This window comes from Pan paniscus, chromosome 2, assembly GCF_029289425.2.
Source record: "Pan paniscus chromosome 2, NHGRI_mPanPan1-v2.0_pri, whole genome shotgun sequence".
Taxonomy (NCBI): Eukaryota; Metazoa; Chordata; class Mammalia; order Primates; family Hominidae; genus Pan; species Pan paniscus.
Genome location: NC_085926.1, coordinates 168404338 through 168423311, shown reverse-complemented (window position 1 = coordinate 168423311; position 18974 = coordinate 168404338). Strand labels below are relative to the sequence as shown.

Here is an 18974-nt window from a genome sequence, read left to right as displayed (position 1 = left end):
GTTTGTGTAAAAAGAGAAATAATAAAAGCCAAGCTTTTCAGGGAAAAACAAAAATAAACCCTCTCACTTGCAGTGTGATTTGGGCATCCACTATCTCTCATCCCAGGCTGCAAGCTCCATGGGAGCAGGGACTATGTCTTTGCATCTACAAGCCTCACGCCATGCTTGGCACATAACAGGTGTTCCTTATATGCTGGCTGAGTGGAAATAAATAGACACGTGGATTCATGTCCCCACAAGACCTCAACCAAAGCAGTTGTTCTAGCGGCCTTCTCGGTAAACATATGGTATATTTTCTTGCCAATACGAAAATCTTTAGAAGAAGAAAGAGGAGAGGAGGAAGGGGATGTGGAAGGGAGGAATGCAGACACTCTAGCCTGTTAAATCTCTCTGGCGTGTTATCCAACTATAGTGATATCTAAGGTGTTGTCAAGAATAAAAACACAGCACGAAGCCACACTGTCAAAGCTAGGAAAAAATTAAACCAGAAAGGCTGTCACCCAAACCTGTGAACCAAACAGCCACATTTCACCTGATTCTTCTAATTAGTGTTTGAAAGCCTTTAGAAGCAGACAAGTGCTACATTAAGTGCTTAGTATTCATTAATACTATGAGAAGATGAGGTAGGCAGGTACTTACTGATTATATAAATGTCCTGAGTTTGTCAGTACAGTATTTGGAATCAACGTCTGGCTATACTTCAAAAATTCTATACATTTATGAGTTTTATAAATTTTATACAGTTTTTATAAATTTTCTCCAGCTTCTGGCTTCCAAAGAATGTAACTTCATATATTTGCAGTTCCTAATTTACTAAACTTTAGAAATTACCTAACACTGTAGTTCTTAATTCTATCAGATCCAACACCCCTTTTTATAATAAATACTTTGTCATACCTCCTTTTAGTATCCTGAAGTGAAATTATTGATCATCTACCTATATACAACATATTTCAGTGTGTAAATACCCAGGCATATCCAAATGACGGTGTCAAATGCTTGCACTATGTGAAAAATCACCGCAAACGTGCCAGTTCCAGATGGCAGGCTGATCCAGCGTGCAGCATGAGAAATGCAATACCACGGGTGGCATTCCCATGGGGTCCTTGGTTTTCTGAAAGGGCAAACAACTCCTCTTAAGTTCCAAACTAAATACATTATAATCTTCCTTTGATTTATTCTATAGTTGTATTCCTGGAAAATTCAATTTACTTGTATATTAAGGCTATCCAAAATATCCTATGAGTTTATATGTGAAAGAGAGTGAGTTGACAGGCTCAGATCATCATCACCAGGATTTTTATCTACAGGAAAGTCAAGCAAAATATCTAAAAGTTGTGTGACAACATCCTACACATCTCACATCTCAGGTTCCCCCCAGATGCCAGGAGTATTCCCCACCATTCCAATGTTTGAGAGTAAAAAAAAATTCCCAAAACATTTTTTATTTCATTTGGGAGCCAAGTGCCAAAATAACCCATGGGGTGGCATGGCCCCTCTTAAGACTCATGGATCTAATTTTACATTTTTATGTTAAAAAACATGTAGATATCATGTTCCCTCAAAATATGCCCAAGAATCACAGACCAAGTATTGGCAAAGTAAGAGGCAGTTAGAGTTGAGATGGATGAGCACTTTCCATACGCCAGGCATTTTCTTAAGCTCCTTACGGACGTCACTCATCTAATCTTCACATCAACACTAGGAGAGAGACTTTATTGTCCCATTGGACAGCTGAGACTGAAACACAGACATGGCTTACCCAAGACCACAGAGCAGTAAGTGGCAGAGCTCTAACTCAGACCATCCTCATCAGGATGACTGTGCAACACAGTGCACGTGCCGGCAGTCCTTTAGGACTGGAGAGAAGAGCAAGGAGAGTGGAACCATGGAACCTTTCCGTGTTATGAGCACACGGGTAGACCAGTTCTACCAGTTCAGGACATTAACCTCCAACCATCCCCGCAAGTCAAGGTTTGTTTCTCACTCGGTCTCATCTTCTGCTTTCTTGTGTTTTTCCTGCAGACATTCATGCCCAGGAGAAGGCTGCACTGGGTCCCTCTGGACCTTTCCTAAAAGGGAGATCCCTGTTCACTAGATGAGTTCCAGAACCATCCACTAAGGCTTTGTAGCCCCCTTCCATCAGCTGACCTTCACTGCATCCCCTATCGCTCAAGATGAGTGGCTTCTTCACCTCGCTGGACCCCCGGCGGGTGCAGTGGGGAGCTGCCTGGTATGCAATGCACTCCAGGATCCTACGCACCAAACCAGTGGAGTCCATGCTAGAGGGAACTGGGGCCACCACGGCACATGGAACTAAGCTAGCCCAGGTACTCACCACAGTGGACCTCATCTCTCTTGGCGTTGGCAGCTGTGTGGGCACTGGCATGTATGTGGTCTCTGGCCTGGTGGCCAAGGAAATGGCAGGACCTGGTGTCATTGTGTCCTTCATCATTGCAGCCGTCGCATCCATATTATCAGGTAAGTGTCTCCATGCAGGGAAGTGCTGTGGAAAGTGTGCTTACCAGCCTGGTCACTGTTCATCCCCTTTCTCCGGAGTATTTAGTGGTGAGATGTATGAAGTGGCAGAAAAGTGGATCATCATGCTCTTTTTTGCCTTGACTGCCAGGGAGGTTAGGGCCAGGTTTTGACTTAATTATAGTAGCTTCCTTTTTTTTTTTTTTTTTTTTCTTTTTCTTTTCTTTCTTTCTTTTTTTTTTTTTTTTTTGAGATGGAGTCTTGCTCTGTTGCCCAGGCTGGAGTGCAGTGGCATGATCTCAGCTCACTGAAACCTCCACCTCCTTGGTTCAAGCAATTCTCCTGCTTCAGCCTTCTGAGTAGCTGGGATTATAGGCGCCCGCCACCACGCCCGGCTAATTTTTGTATTTTTAGTAGAGACGGGGTTTCACCATTTTGGCCAGACTGGTCTCAAACTCCTGACCTCAACTAATCCACCTGCCTCGGCCTTCCAAAGTGCTGGAATTACAGGCATGAGCCACCGCGCCTGGCCTTCTTTTTTGTTGTTGTTGTTTGTTTTCTGGGTTTTTTTTTTTTAAACAGAGTCTTGCTCTGTCGCCCAGACTGGAGTGCAATAGCGCGATCTCGGCTCACTGCAACCTCCACCTCCCGGGTTCAAGCGCTTCTTCTGCCTTAGCCTCAGCCTCCTGAGTAGCTGGGATTAAAGGTGCGTATCACAACGCCTGGCTAATTTTTGTACTTGTAGTAGGGACAGGGTTTCACCATGTTGGCCAGGCTGCTGTCGTACTCCTGACCCCACACTTTGGGAGGCTGAGGTGATCCGCCCGCCTCGGCCGCGGAAAGTGCTGAGATAACACGCGTGAACGTCCGCTCCCGGCCTATTTTTTCAATACAGAGAATTATTCCGGTTCTCATACACCTCCCAGCTTCTCATTCCCTGTCATGTTCTAATGGCTCTGTTTTTATTTTAACTCTCCTTTACACCGGAAGATAGGTCAATCCTCTTGAGGGACAGTGGAAGGATACAGCTAAGACATAAATAATAAAGATAGGCAGAGCAGCAAAATGACAAGTCAGTAAATCTGATATGATTGGGATTTGATAAACCTCAAACTGGCATCGAGCCCCCAAGGAGAAGGAAGCCAGGCCAGGAGATTTAAAGCCCTTGTGAGAATCACAATGCGCCATCTGCCACAAACACCTCCACAGATTTATAGTCCACAGAGACAGGTCCACTAGCAGCTCCTTGTCTCCCCTTGAGAAAGAATCATAAAACTCATTTTTAAAAATAAGGTGCCAGGACTCACATGCCGATACTTTGTAAAAATGGCTCTCCTATTGCCTTTTCCTCTTCCTTCCTTTCCTCTTGAGTAGCAGTCTACGATATCTTCCCAGAATTGCTGGAGTAGGCCAATGGACAACTTGAGAAAGGAAAACCTCCGGCTTTTTGCAAAAGCATGAGGCTTTTCTGGGTTTTAGGGTGGCAGATCATGTGGGCCAACCCATGTACTGACAGCGAATGTCTTGGTCTCTTCGAATATTTCAGGAGAAGTGGGAATTCTAACTTATACTGGGAATTCTGTGTACCAATGCGTGCCATCATAAGAAAAGCATTACATTAATATCATACATGTAGAACAAATAGTGCTCACATAGGACACAAAGACAGACTACAAGCATGCAGCCAGAAAGTGTGCTGGTTTGTATTTAACGTCTCTTTAATTTGATAAGGAAAATAAGCTGAGTTTATTAACCTCCTGTCATGTCTTCTCTTTCCTGTTGGTTTTACCATTTATCCCCTTCTCCTGAAGTCATCCTCTCATAAGCACTAATACACTAATAGTTGAGGTTTCTTCAGAATTGAGGAGTTTTCTCTCCTATTGATGAAAATAAATTACTCACATGGATGAATTTTGGGAATACTTGCAATTCTATTAATGTGATAGCAATTACCTCCAAACTTTTTTGACAGAGAAATTGACTCACCATGAGTTTCTAGATCTAAACATGTTATCATGTGGAACAGAATGTTGATAGTAGGACAAAAGGCAGCCATATACCCAAAGGGTTCCACAGAAGGCACAGGGCCAGTGCATCAGATTAATGAAGACTACACAGTTTTCAATAGATCTCATCCTATTTTGACCCAGTCTCCCAGACCACAGTGATTTTTGTGAATGAATTACCTGTGTCTTATTCTTCACAGGATACATTACATCTGGAAACCAGAGCCTGCCACCTACCCCCATCACAGTGCTCATGGGCAGTATATAATCCAGACTTTTCCACTGCTCACATGGAGAGCCTGAGATTGGCCCAGCCTGTGTTATGCTGGAGCCAGCTCACACCAGCTGCCAAGAGTACTGATGGTGCATACCTCTTTCCAGCTTTACATTCAATGATGTCATGCTGTTAACTTGGCATCAGCTATGGAGGGCCTATGTGTTTGTTGTTGTTACCATTGTTCAGAGAGTTAGTTGTTAAACCTTTACCAGCACATCACTAGCCCACCTCCACTAAAGACCCTGGTCCTGCCCAGTAATTGAGGCCTTCACCACAGCACCAAGCACAAGAAGAAAAAACCCTACCTCTCCCCAAAACAGGATTCCTCCTCTCCACATATGGCCCCATCCATATACACTTCTCTATACTGTATGACTGACTTATCTAGCCACTGAGGCCATTTGGAATCCTCCCAGAGCCCCTAGTCAGGCCAGGACCAAAATATCATAACTTATGCCAATGTTAGCATATTTATAGCAGGTTTCTTCAAGCAGGCTTCTCACACTTATGATTGTTGGTCACTAAACTAAAGGAAGTGCTGCTCCAGTGTCTTCTTTCCACTTTCACATCATCATCCCCATATCGCTTCACCTTTGGCAAAACTTCTCACTGCTTCTCCATACAACAATAATCAAACTCCCCTATATCTTCATCCTTTTAAATACACGGTCCTTTTCTCCTTCTGGTCTTAATTAAAACCTGGCTCATCTGAGGGTGAGTCCAGTCTCCACAACTGCACATTTATCTCCAGCAATAATTGCTGCTTAGTTGCAAGAATGAAGTAAAGAGAAAGTTGAGATTAACTTAGATTTAACTTTTTCCAAGCAGAGGGAGAAAAAAGTAATGGGGTTAAGAGTATTTTCAAAGGAAGACTAAACTGTGCTGAATCACATAATCTAGGCTGAATAAGAAGGGAAGTGAAAACACAAGAGTGACGATGACTCATGAAAAGTGGTGGAATCGGTAGAAATTGGAATTGTCAATCAGGTCAAGATATCATTGCAATTAAAATACTGGGAAAGTTAGATAGAAAGCTAGGAAGTGATGGAAATGATAGAGTGGTATGTTTGAAATAAAGATTTCAGAAGTAGTATAGCAATCAATAACATTCAGTTTAGACTTGAAACCTGGTTCAGCCACTGACTAGCTGTGAGACCTTGAGTAAGTTCCATAATTTCTCTGAACATCGGTTTCTCCACTTTAAAAATAATAATACCTACTTCAAAGGATTGTTGTCAAGACTAAAGGAGATGCATATTAATTGCCTGGTACATTGCCGAGCACATAGCACTAAATAAGTGGTTATTATTATTTTGTGCCAAACCCTAAATTAGGTGCTTTCCAGAGAGTGTGGCCCTTAAAACTCTTTATCTCTTTAAAGTAGGTTTTATTATCTCCAATTTCACGTACGTGGAAAATGTGTAAACCGAAGTTTAAATGACAGAACCCACATTCAAATCTGTTGATAGATAGGTTGAGAGATAATGTCAACAACTCTCAGCCCTGGCTATGGGTTTAAATCACTTGGGAATTTTTTTTCTGTAATAATGAAAAATGGATTTTGGAGTTCAGTTTTATTGAGTTATAATTACATATCATAAAATGCATCCTTTTTTATATACACTTCTATGAGCTTTAGTAAACACATATAATCGTGTAAGCTTCACCACAATCAAGATGCAGAAGAGCTCCATCACCTCCAAAATAATTTCTCCAGGCTGCCTCTTTGTAGTTAATCCCTCCTCCCACTCCCAGCCCCTGGCAACCACTGATTTGTTTTCAGTCCCTATCGGTTTGCCCTTTCCAGAACATTATGTAAATAGAATCATTCAGTATATAACCTTTTAAGTTTACTTTCTTTTGCTTAGTAAGATGCATTTGAAATTCATTCATGTTGTTGTGTGTATCAGAAGGTTGTTCCATTTTCTTGCTGAGTAGTATCCCATTGTATGGCTCTACCACCATTTGTTTATCCTTTTACCAGTTGGAGGACAACTGGGTTGTTTCCAGTCTTTGGCCAATGTAAATAAACTCACTGCAAGTATTTACATGTAGGTTTTTATATAAACACAAGTTGTGGTTTCTCAACTAAGTACTTAGGAGTGAAGTTGTTAGTTTATATGGTAAGTGAATGCTCAACTTTATAATAAACAGCCAAGCTTTTTTCCAAAGTAGCTGTATTATATTTGACTTGCACAGGAATATGTGAAAGTTCCAGTTCTTTGCCAGCACTCAGAATTGTTAGGTGTGGTTTTTCATGGTTGTTTTGTTTTTTGTTTGTTTGTTTTGCCATTTTAAAAGGTATATAGCAATGTTTCAATGTGGTTTTAATTTGCATTACGCTAATTACTAATGATGTTGGACATCTTTCTATGAGTTTATTTGTCATCCATGTGCTCTCCTTGGTAAAGTGTCTATTTAAATCTTTTGCCCCCCCCCTCCTTTTTCTTTTTTTTTTTTTTGAGATGGAGTCTTGCTCTGTCTCCCAGGCTGGTGTGCAATGGCACGATCTCGGCTTACCACAACCTCCACCTCCCGGGTTCAAGCGATTCTTCTGCCTCAGCCTCCCGAGTAGCTGGGACTACAGGTGCATGACATCATACATGGCTAATTTTTGTATTTTTAGTTGAGACAGGGTTTTACCACATTGGCCAGGCTGGTCTCGAACTCCTGACCTCGTGATCTGCCTGCCTTGGCCTCCCAAAGTGCTGGGCTTACAGGCATGAGCCCATGCCTAGCCCTTTTGCCCATTTTGTAATTGGGTTCTTTATTTTCTTATTAATAACTTTTAAGCATTCCTTATATATTCTGGAGACAAGTCCTATATTAGGTATGTATTTTTGCAAATACTTTCTCCAGTTTGTGGCGTGTCTTTCAATTTCTGTTTATCTCTTTTTAAAAATACTGATGCCCAGGCACCACCTCCAGAGTTTCTAATTCAATTGGTCCAGGGATTGGAATTTTTAAAGTTCCCCAGGGAATTCTAATTCTAATTACTTTTGCACCAACATAATGGAAACTATTTGGACAGCACAATCTTAAGAGAGTTTTTGGCCTTGCCGCACCATTCCCCATGCTATGCAAACCAGCTTATAACATGAAACAAATCTGACTCACAGAGCAATCTATTTTCTTTACAATTTGTCAAGCTGGGAAGTTATAGCAACTTGCCAAGCTCCTCCCACTAGTCCCGCCCCAACGTTATAATTGCCCACTGCCCTGTCACAGGTGGAAGAAAACTTATCAGAGGAAGCAGCTTGTGCTTTGTCCAAAAGGTCTTATCTACTCTTCAATAGCTCAGTAGGCCACAACCAGACCCCATAGCCATGCCAAACCTAAAAGCCCTTTTGTATATTGCAGATTGTATAAACTAGATAGAGGAAATAGGTTTCTTTTCATCGTGGTTCCCACCTACAGCCTTTTGGAGAGACTGAAGGGTGGAGGCAGGATGGTTTACAGAGGTTCTCTAATGTAGTTGGCTATGGATGAAACAAAGCAAAGCCATCGTGCCAGTGACATCCAGCCATTCAAAGCCCCAAGAGGCTCTTATTTGAGTAGTGGAAGAGAGGCAGATTCAACTTTTTTTCTAAATTTATATCCAGTCCTCTTTTAACATTATTAAAATTGCTCCTCAAACAGAATATAGGTCTGAATCACTCCTAAGTTCATACACTGTCTATAATAACCCTTCAAGCCCGTTTCTCAAATGTTTTTGGTAAGGATTCAACAACAGTATGCATACACAGCGTCAGTCCTTTCCCTGGTACCCAATACTTACAATTTTTGTCATCTACTCATAAGAAACATTTGGCAAAAATCTAATAAGATAAGGTTCAGTAAAAATGTATTGGGTTCCTACCATGTATCAGTCCTGGGGCAGTACCAAAAATAGGCAAGAAATTGCCTCTTCTCTATTTCCAAAGGACCCATTGCTATTGGGTCCCATTGCTCACTGATGGAGATGAATGCTAAATCTGATAAGTGACTACGGCAATAATAGTCATAACAATGTAATGGTCGTAGTGGCAACTACCACTTATTGAGTACCTACTTTGTACCAAAAGAGTTCTAAGTGTATAAACCATTATTTTACTTAATCTTCACAAAAACCATATGTGACAAGTGGTGTTACACTTACTGCATATTACAGATGAGAAAACAGAGGATTCTGAAAGCTTTGGCTCCTTTGCTTAAGGCTCCTGCTTAAGAGGTGACAGCATAAGGGATGGAGTGAAAGCAGTCTGACTCCAGAGCTCACTTTTTAATCATTCTGCTACTCTGCTACTGTATTAACAGATTACATTACATTCAATTGCAGACAACAAAACAACAAAATAAGGGAGAATTTCATTTCTGTCCTGTGTACAAGAAACCTGGAGAGAGGCTTCTCTTGTGGCCTCTCAGACGTAGGGACAGAGGCCCCTTTATTTTTCTGCTGTGCCAGTCAGACATTTGGCTTCCATTGCAAGATGACTCAAGACCAAAGACGGCTGCTGAAGCTCCAGTCAGTATGTCTGAGTTCCAGAAGGCAGAAAGAAAAATGGAAAGTTGGGGCAGGTGATTCCTTACCTTTCAGTCCCCTTTTTTTGTTTGTTTGTTTCATTTTTGAGACAGAGTCTTGCTCCGCTGCCCAGGCTGGAGTGCAGTGGCACGATCTTGGCTCACTGCAACCTACACCTCCCCAGTTCAAGCGATTCTCCTGCCTCAGCCTCATGAGTAGCTGGGATTACAGGCACCCACCACTATGCCTGGCTAATTTTTGTATTTTTAGTAGAGACGGGGTTTCATCATGTTGGCCAGGCTGGTCTCAAACTCCTGACTTAGGTGATCTGCCCGCCTTGACCTCCCTAAGTGTTGGGATTACAGGCATGAGCCACTGCGCCTGGCCCCTTTCTGTCCTCTTTTTAAGAATCTTTCTTATAAGTCCTTCCCCATTTCTCCCACTGACATTGGCCTAAACTTGGACATCTGGCCACAGCCATTGAGTCTGAGAAGTATAGTCCTCTAACTGGGTATATTGCCAACTCCAGAATTACAGAATTCTGTTGATAGGAAGGAAAGGAAAAGCTGGCTGTCACTGCCACATCTCTAAGGCATGCAAAACCCTGAAGCCTTCCAGTTTGCTGAGGTCAATTTTTTCTGCAATATTTAAATAAAATTGGTTCTGATTCCCAATTTACAATGGGAAGATCTAAGGTCTCCCTCAGTAAATCTAGGGAGTTGTGAAGCTGACCTTCCACTTCACTATTCTGGCTCTAAGTCTCTGCTTCTACAGAGTCTCTGTTTCCACTTTGCATTTTACCTCCTACCTGCTGTCCCCTTTCTTTATCATCATTATCAAACTCATCTCAAAAAAGCATCAGTAATGCAAGATTGTGTGTGCCATAGACTTTTATGGAAAGTTTGGACCAGAGATGGGAGATATAGTACAGTCAATCCCAGCAAACAGCAAGCTCACACTTGAATATAGGACACTCCAATTCTCTCTGCCTTTAGGGAACATCCACCAACCCTCTCTTCTTCTTGGCACCAGCTTTTAGCCCCATGGATGGGCAGCCTTTCTCCCATAACCTCACCTTCTGCTCTGCTCATTTTTAAGCTCTAAAACTCTGTCCATATCCTACCAAGCAGTTATTTCTTCATCACCCTCCAAGTTCATCCTGGTCACTCTCCAAAGAATATCTTTCCCCAACCAAAATAATTTATTGAGATAATCCACTAAACAAAGAAGGTTCTCAAAGGAGGGATTTGGAGGCCATGCCGGGAAGGTTAGGTATCATTCTCTAGGCACTGAGAAGTTCAGTAACATGACCAGATATGTACTTTAGTAATACAGTGGAAAGAGAATGGAGGCGGGGAAGCTGTTATGCACATATTGCACAAAACATACAGGAGATATGAAGTCCTAGTCCCTGAAAGGCCAAAAGGAAGCTTAGGATGAAGAGAATTTGGGCGTGAGTAGATGAGGGACAAGGAGGGAGGGCAAGAAAGGCTCTTTCTAGCCAAGAAAAGACATATAATAGAGAAACTATTGAAACAATGTCATTAAAATAATAGATTTTACAACACAGTTCTGGTGCCAGAAAGTGAAAGTAGAATCAGAAAACTCTAGCAAAGAAGACCACCACAGAACACCACAAGGGGTCTAGATCTCATCTTTGCGTGTAGCACACCATGGAAGGTGCTTTCATATAGCACCTCCTTCCCATCTTCATCAAACCTGTGGAGGGAGGGATGACTTTAGTTCTGCTCTACAGATGACGAACCAGAGTCCGAGGTTAAAGGAGCTTCCTGAAAGTCCCACAGTTATTTAGTGCTGTGCCAGAACTCAAATCTATGACTGTAGGATTCCAAAGCTCATGCTCTGCCATTTCAGCGAGCTATCTCTGAGATCTTTGTAGCCAGAAAATCTTTCTCATTAGATGTGAATTAATAAATTGTGATCAGTTCCCATTGATTGGGTCTAAAAGGCAATGAAGGGTCATCACACTGAGCAGTATTTTTCTCGGCACCCTTAGTTTATGATTTGGCATTAGGGTTTATAATTTGTGTTTCCTGCCATCCTCATTTGATCTTTGGCACCTCGTGATCCATCATCAGGCAAGCTCATGGTAATGGAATCCCTAGGGAGGAGGTAAGAGAGCAGAGAGCAGAGCCCTGTTGAGCAGATGTCTCTCCACAGGTTCCCAACCTCCTCCTGGGCTGGTTCTTGCAAAGCTCAAACATAGGCTCCCCATTCCAGTATTCATCTTGGGTTTGAGTTTCATGATCAAAGAAAGATTTCTAAAGACTCAGTCTATATAGATAGTCTGACAGGTTCCCTTGTTTTATCTTTCAGAACAATAAATGATTTTCCCTCCTCAAATTGAAGACAGCCTTGAGAGGTGAAACAGGAGGGTTGGTCCTTTGCAACTCCTCCGTGATCTAGGATTAGTCATTCATTCCACAGCTTGCATTTGTTTGTTCCCTGAAACACCTCTGGAAACTGCTGTTAACAACACTGGGGAGTGGAAGAGGCAGAATATTGTGAGGACAGGAAGAAAATGCAAAGATGAACAAATGCATGCCAGTCCTCAAATCTCTGAAAGACTAGCTGTCTCAAATGTCCCAATACATAGCCATATGTCAAAATCATAATAATGATGCAGCCACTCCTGATGCTTATAAAGTCTCTAAGATATAATTTAGCAAGCACATGATAAATGTTAGTTCATATTATTATTACTATCAGTTTTATTGTTATTAGGCAAATACTGTGCAGCAGGCACTGTGCATACATTATCTCATTTAATTCTCTCAATCTTCCTATCATGTGGATATTAATGTCCCCATTTTATGATTCATCATAAAACTAAACTTGAGCAGTTTTGCTGTGCCTCACACTAGCTGAAAACCATTTGCATAATCCCAAAAAACCCTACAAAATAAATGCCATTATCATACTCATTTTGCAGATGACAAAACTCAGGGTCAAAGAGGTTAGGTGACTTGTCCAGAGCCACAGGGTGGTCAGTGGCGAAGGCTGGGTCTAAATATGATTCAGCCTGCTTCCAGAGACCATGACCCCCATGCTGCTTCATACAGACACAAACTTCCAAATTTATTATTTATTTATTTATGTTTGAGATAGGATTTCACTCTGTCCTCCAAGCTGAAGTGCAGTGGCATGATCATGGCTCCCTGCAGCCTCAAACTCCTGGGCTCGAGTGATCCTCCCAATTCACCCTCCTCAGCAGCTGAGACTACAGGTGTGCATCACCACACTCAACTAATTTTCTTTCTTCTTCTTTATTTATTTATTTTATTTTATTATTATTATTATTATTATTTTTTTTTTTGTAGAGACAGGTGTCGCTGTGTTACTCAGGCTGGTCTCAAACTCCTGACCTCGAGCTATCCTCCTGCCTCAGCCTCCCAAAGTACTGGGATTACAGCTGTGAGCCACTGTGCCCGGCCCACCCCTAAATTTAAAAACTCACCAAAGAGAACCAAATGAATCAAGGAATGCTCACTTTTATTGGGGTTTCAAAAGACCCTGTACCTCACCCTATTGACTAGCAGAGCACTTTTCCAGATCAAAACTTCTCTAAGTCAGGTCATGAAGATGACTTGTAAGCTCAGCATCTTTCTGTCACCTGTCAGCAGTGAGGAGAAAGGTGTTGTAAAGTTCATGTAGCTCTTCTATATAGGGATCAATTGACAGCCCTGTAGGAAGGATGTCAGTTACCAATTCAGAGAAGGTGAGCACATTTTAATACAAATTTGCAAGTTTCTTAAATTGCTGATGGTGATAATGAGTTTCCTCCAGCAAAGCCAGGAAAACCTGGGCTTCTTTTACATCTTCTGCAGCACCTAGTAGTGTGGACAGTGCATGCCATGAGCAGCTAGCATGGCTGTGGGAGGGACTGACCACCTTCTCTGGGCCCAGCATAGCAGGAGATGCTGCAGAACATGGGAAAGAACTCTGAGACAAAGGGCTTGATATCAATATGAAGAAACAAGACGTGCACACGTGAAATAATTGTGAGTGCTGCAAGAGACAATCAGGCCTGCGTCAGAAGTCGGGACACCTGAGGTCTGATTCCAGCTCTCACCCTCAGCAGTCCAGGGCCCTCAGGCAAGTCATTCACATGTCCTGATCTCGGTTTCCTCCTCTGAAAAATGAAGAGTTTGAATTAGATTGCCTGTCTCATTAGTTTGCATGAAAAACAACCCAGAGAGGGGAAAGATTTGTAAAGAAGGGCCTATTGTCTCAACTCCCCCCACGAACCCAACACATGTCCTAACCCCAGCTCGCATCTGGGAGCCAGGTGCAATTAGTCCCTGTAGCTGAACTGCCTCAGTTCAAGCCCTGCTTTGTCATTTTCTCCTTGTATGACTTGGGAAATACATTTAACCCTAGAGCTTTCCAAACAGGTTGCTGAAAGTTAGAGGTGTGCCAAGATATGGATCCTTCAGCTTTAGGACACCTGGAAAGTGATATAGGCCCCAGGCTAGTGAGCAGCCTCGCCCTTTTATACATTACATCCTTTCCATATCCATAATATATATATACATATACATTTTTTTTGGTGGGGGGGGGACAGAGTCTCACTCTGTCACCCAGGATGGAGCGCTGTGGCATGATCTCAGCTTACTGCAGCCTCTGCCTCCCAGGTTCCAGTGATTCTCCTGCCTCAGCCTCCTGGGTAGCTAGGATTAGAGGCACATACCACCATGCAGGGATAATTTTTGTATTTTTAGTAGAGATGGGGTTACGCCATGTTGGCCAGGCTGGTCTAGAACTCCTGACCTCAGGTGATCCACCTGCCTCGGCCTCCCAAAGTGCTGGGATTACAGGCATGAGCCACCATGCTTAGCCCAAATATTATTTTCAAGGTGGGTTATGTGATATGGAAAAGGTTGAGAAGTCCTGATAACCTGTTGAGATCTTGGATTCATCATCTGCAAATGGAAATTATAACAGTTTCTGCATCATAACCATCTTGTGAAGATTAAGTTTTTGTATGTAAAGTGCTTAATATGCCCATGCACATAGTAAATGTTCAGTAATGTTTGTATTATTATCACCACTACCAAGAGTATTGGCCAGTTTCCAGCCTAACAAGACTAGGTTCTTAGTGCAAATGAGTAGTCCTGGTTCCAATGCTGAAGCTCCTCAGTCCGCCGCTAGCAAAAAAATGGGTAGACTTGCCTCCTGCTCACTTTCCTCCAGATGAACCCTGTGCAAAGAGCACGCTTTTGACTCTGAAAGTATATGCCCAAGAAGAATTCTCTTCTCTACAGGAACAGCCTCCTTTAACAAGGCTATGCCTTAAAACACATTGTTAATAGGCTGTGCCTCAAAACAAGTAAATCAATATGTATAATAATTACAAACAGTGATGAGTGCTATAAAGGAAAATAAACAAGGTATCATGACCAAGTACTTTTTCTGAAGAAGTGATACTTAAGCAGCCTCAACTTTGTGCACTGAAATAGATGCTAGAGATGCAGAGATAAGTAAGGCATGGTACCTGCCGACAGCCATGGGATAAACACCTGAGACAGGAATGTTGATGAAAACTCATGAAGGGGAGTTATGCCAAGCACCAGCCCTTGCCCTCAGAGGTCTGCACAGCAGACTTTCTGAGTGGAGTCTAACTCGCTGATCACAGCAGCTCAGGAGCTTTGCATGTGCCAGGCCATCTACTTTGAACACTCTGGCCCACTCCTCATGTTGCCAGTTCACAGAGGCTGCAGACAAGGAGCCACGGCCACCCCAGGGAATCAAAGAGCTCCTGATACTTGCCCTGGCAAGGAGGTGAGATCACCAAAGCAAGGGGTGCAAGGAGAGAAAAGAACTGAAGGGAGAACTTTGTTAAATGACTACACACAGATGGAGATGGATAAATAAGAAGCAATGATGAAGAAAGAAAAGAAGTCGGCAGAAGAAAGGGAGTGAAACCAAAGGAAGAACAGATTCTTACACAAGGGAACAGAGAGGGAATGAGTGTTTGCATCACAAGCTGCAGGGACACTGATAAAAGGCCATTCTGTTGACAGCTTGTGGGTTAGAGATGGCAATTTCTGGGGTGTGATGAAGGCCAACACCACAGTGCAAAGGGAAGCATTAGCATGGAGAAGAGCAAACAGCAAGCAAGAGAATGGATCCTTTATTTAACAACCCAAGGAATGCATTTGTCCTGGACACAACCTGTGCCTGTGCCTTGTTAAAAGTCATGAATATGTATGTGAAAAGCAATTATTTGCTAACATGCATCACAGACATTTTATATACTATTCTTCACCACTCGTCACTCTCATAGACCTGGCCCTGAAAAGTCCCTTGCAAAGTAATTGAAAATATATATATAATGTATACATTTACATATATATGCATATACACATATTTGCACAAATATATCTGTAGATCTTATTAACTCTTTAGACATTTCCTACTTGGAATAAATTCAACAATAGCCCTTGGCTATATTAATTTCTCTTCAGAGTTTCTTTATAAATGCCCTAGCTTATCATTTCTTTGACTTCTAAAGAAAAATAACCAATATAATGAGTTTCTCTTATATGTGAAGCATAGATACAAACACCTGCTCCTTTGAAAACATTTCTAAGATTATTTTAATTAGGAGAGTGCTTACGTGGCAAAATACTATAAGCTCAGCCAAGGGCACTTGCTATTTTCCTTGGTGGGAAAGCCTCTTTCAAGAAGCTCCCCAGTGTATCCAAGGGAGTCACTATTCCATTCACTGGAGTTCTCTTGTTCAAAATTTAGCTCAAAACTCACCACTGCTGTTGCATTCAGTAGGAGCTACTTAGCTAGAAACAATCCATCAGGACCACGTAGGTGAGATTCTTCGGAAGAACAGTAACCCGTAACCCCCATCTTTGTCAGCTGTGCACAGAAGACACTGCGGCCACAGTTTACCCAGTGCATGCCAGCCTCATGGACCAGCAGCAGGTGGCAACACTCACGCCATAAAATGCAAATTGTACAAGTGTGCCCTACAGAAGGCTGAATCCGCCTAGAGTTCTGAGGTGTGGGGGAGTAGAAAAGGGGAGAGGAGAAGGAAGGAGGTGAAAGTGGTAGAAGTTTGTATCACAGGATGGGGGAGAACCAGAAGTAGGCACTGTAACCGAATCCATCTCACCAAAAGATTCTCTCCTGCAAGCCTCCTAAATCCAGAGTCTCTGGCCCTGTTCTTCCCCTCCCTGTGTGTTGGAATCCCTGTCATGAAGGGTCTCTCATGTCTTTGGGAAGGCCCCCCACAGAGAGCGGGTGCAGGCCCATGAAAGATTTGCTGTGGCTCCCCCTCCCTAGTCATCTTCTGAGAATGTGTCCCCTCCCAGTGGAACCCGCATCTCACCTGCTCCTCATCTGGGCTGAGGAGGCCACGTGAGGGCTCAGGTGGGTCCTCTCGGCACTGACCTTGAACCCAGCCCATTGTATTCTCAGGGCGGGGGTATGGCTGATCCCCCACAGAATCTTCTGAGATCTGTCATCTCTGTTGGTGCCACTTTCACCTGCTTTAGAAATGGGACACTGCCTGCTTCCTGAGAGTGATGAGTTGAGAAATATTCAGGTAGGAGAGAATTGTTGGTTGTCACTTCAGCTCCAAGTCTCCTTTCCTTTTCTGCACAAAGCCTTTTTAGTCCAGTTATAAGAGTCCCCTGGATGAGAGGCAGTAGGTCTCACAAAGAGAGGTTGAGTGAGAAAATGGGAAACTTCTATTCACCCTCACAATTTCTCATTGCAGTTGTGGAACAGAACAAGAAGTTTCTAGATTAAAGATTTCAAACCTAGGAAGAAACTTCTCCAGGTTCTGTTTTAGAAGTGCATTGAGCACACCTAGGGCTTGGTCTAGAATCTAGATGATTTCTAACCTTCCTACCAACTCTGAGACTCTAAAACTATCAGCCAACAATACTTGCTTCCAACCTGTTTTATCCCACTCTGAGGCAAAGGCTCCTGTATAAATACTCCACAGGCTACTGCTAAGTAAAGCTCTCTGGGATTCCTCTTCCTCGTCAATGAATAATGGCCCTAAGCTCCCACTGAAGGAGTACCTAACATATGTCAGGAACTGTAACACCTGTCCTTCGATGACTCATAACAACCTGCATAGTAGATATCACCATCACCATTTTCCAGGTAGGGAAACAGGGTCAATGAATTGGGTGACCTGCTCCAGACCACAGATAGCAATAATTTTATTTGTCCTTTTTTTTTCTTTTTTTTTTTTGAGACGGAGTTTCGCTCTTGTTGCCCAGGCTGGAGTGCAATGGCATGATCTCGGCTCACCGCAACCTCCACCTCCCAGGTTCAAGCGATTCTACTGCCTCAGCCTGCCAAGTAGCTGGGATTACAGGCATGCACCACCACACCTGGCTAATTTTGTATTTTTGTTAGAGATGGGGTTTCTCCATGTTGGTCAGGCTGGTCTTGAACTCCCGAGTGATCCACCCACCTCAGCCTCCCAAAGTGCTGGGATTACAAGCGTGAGCCACTGCGCCCGGCCTATTTGTCCTTTAGTAAGCACTTACTTAGTATGCCCAGGCACTGAGCAAAGTGATCTGTGTGCAACATCTTACTTCATTGTCATAACCACTCTCTGGGTCTCTCTCCAGAGGCTGTGTGAATTCTATGACACCTCACTCCCTCTCCTAAAATAAGAAGGGGCTGCTGATGCTGGCCTCGGCATTCTCTCCCAGGTTGTCTGAGCATCAAATGTGAAACCATGTACAGTGAGTCTAGCATAGGTAGATGCCAAGAAAACATGCGCCTTCATCTTTCCCTTTTGTAGTGACTTTTTCCTTCCAAGGTGGCCTTTGATGATAACCTGAAGCCACCCACATAAAAATGTTAGGAGCAGAAAAAAGGACAGTTCCAGCCCACTTGCCGCTTCAACAATGAAGAAGGACCAATCTGGGCCAGAAGATTGGCTTGGGGCACAGATAACCCTGTGGATTCTTCAATTGAAAGTGACCACATGAGCATCATCATAACCATCATCATCAATTACTGTCATCATTATCATTTGATAAAGCAGTCAAGTAAAATAATGTAAGTTGATGATGATTATTAACAATAGCATGACCAGACAAGATAATACTTGAATTCCTCATATTATGGAGATTGTACCTTCAATAACCTCCAAAATATTTTCATAGAGGGAGATCTAGAGAAGAGAGTAAACAGATAGGTTGGTTACATTCTTTTGTTTTTTTTTTTTTTTTTTTTTGACAGAGTCTTGCTCTGTCGCTGAGGCTGGAGTGCAGTGGCACAATCTTGGCTCACTGCAACCTCTGCCTCCTGGGTTCAAGCAATTCTGCTGTCTCAGCCTCCCGAACAGCTGGAATTACAGGTGCCCTCCAACACGCCCAGCTAATTTTTGTATTTTTAGTAGAGACAGGGTTTCGCCACATTGGCCAGGCTGATCTCGAACTCCTGACCTCAGGTGATCCGCCTGCCTCAGCCTCCCAAAGTGCTGGGATTACAGGTGTGAGTCACCACACCTTGCAGGTTGGTTACATTTTTTTTTTTTTGAGACAGAGTTTTGCTCTTGTCCAGGCTGGACAGCAGTGGCACAATCTTGGCTCACTGCATCCTCTGCCTCCAGGGTTCAAGTGATTCTCCTGCCTTAGCCTCCTGAGTAGCTGGAATTACAGGCATGTACCACCACGCCCAGCTAATTTTGTATTTTTAATAGAGA

General features: G+C 42.9%; 1 protein-coding gene and 1 long non-coding RNA gene across 5 annotated transcripts in view; one reads left to right on the top strand and one right to left on the bottom strand.

Annotated features, from left to right (window-relative positions):
* Window positions 1-18974, top strand: part of SLC7A14 (solute carrier family 7 member 14) — a 125424-nt gene that overhangs the window by 56573 nt on the left and 49877 nt on the right. The window contains exon 2 of the mRNA XM_003831924.6: window positions 2026-2481. Coding sequence (XP_003831972.1) covers window positions 2178-2481 — 304 coding nt within the window. The 5' untranslated portion in view covers window positions 2026-2177. The remainder of the gene's footprint in view (window positions 1-2025; window positions 2482-18974) is intronic.
* The window catches only part of LOC112439286 (uncharacterized), a 167822-nt gene that overhangs the window by 106317 nt on the left and 42531 nt on the right, over window positions 1-18974 (bottom strand). Inside the window, exon 4 of one of the 4 annotated variants that reach the window (XR_004670831.2) lies at window positions 2477-13415. The exons of the other annotated variants lie outside the window; for them this stretch is intronic. This is a non-coding gene — a long non-coding RNA (uncharacterized LOC112439286). Of the gene's footprint in view, window positions 1-2476; window positions 13416-18974 lie in introns of those variants that run through there. 4 annotated transcript variants of the gene reach the window in all.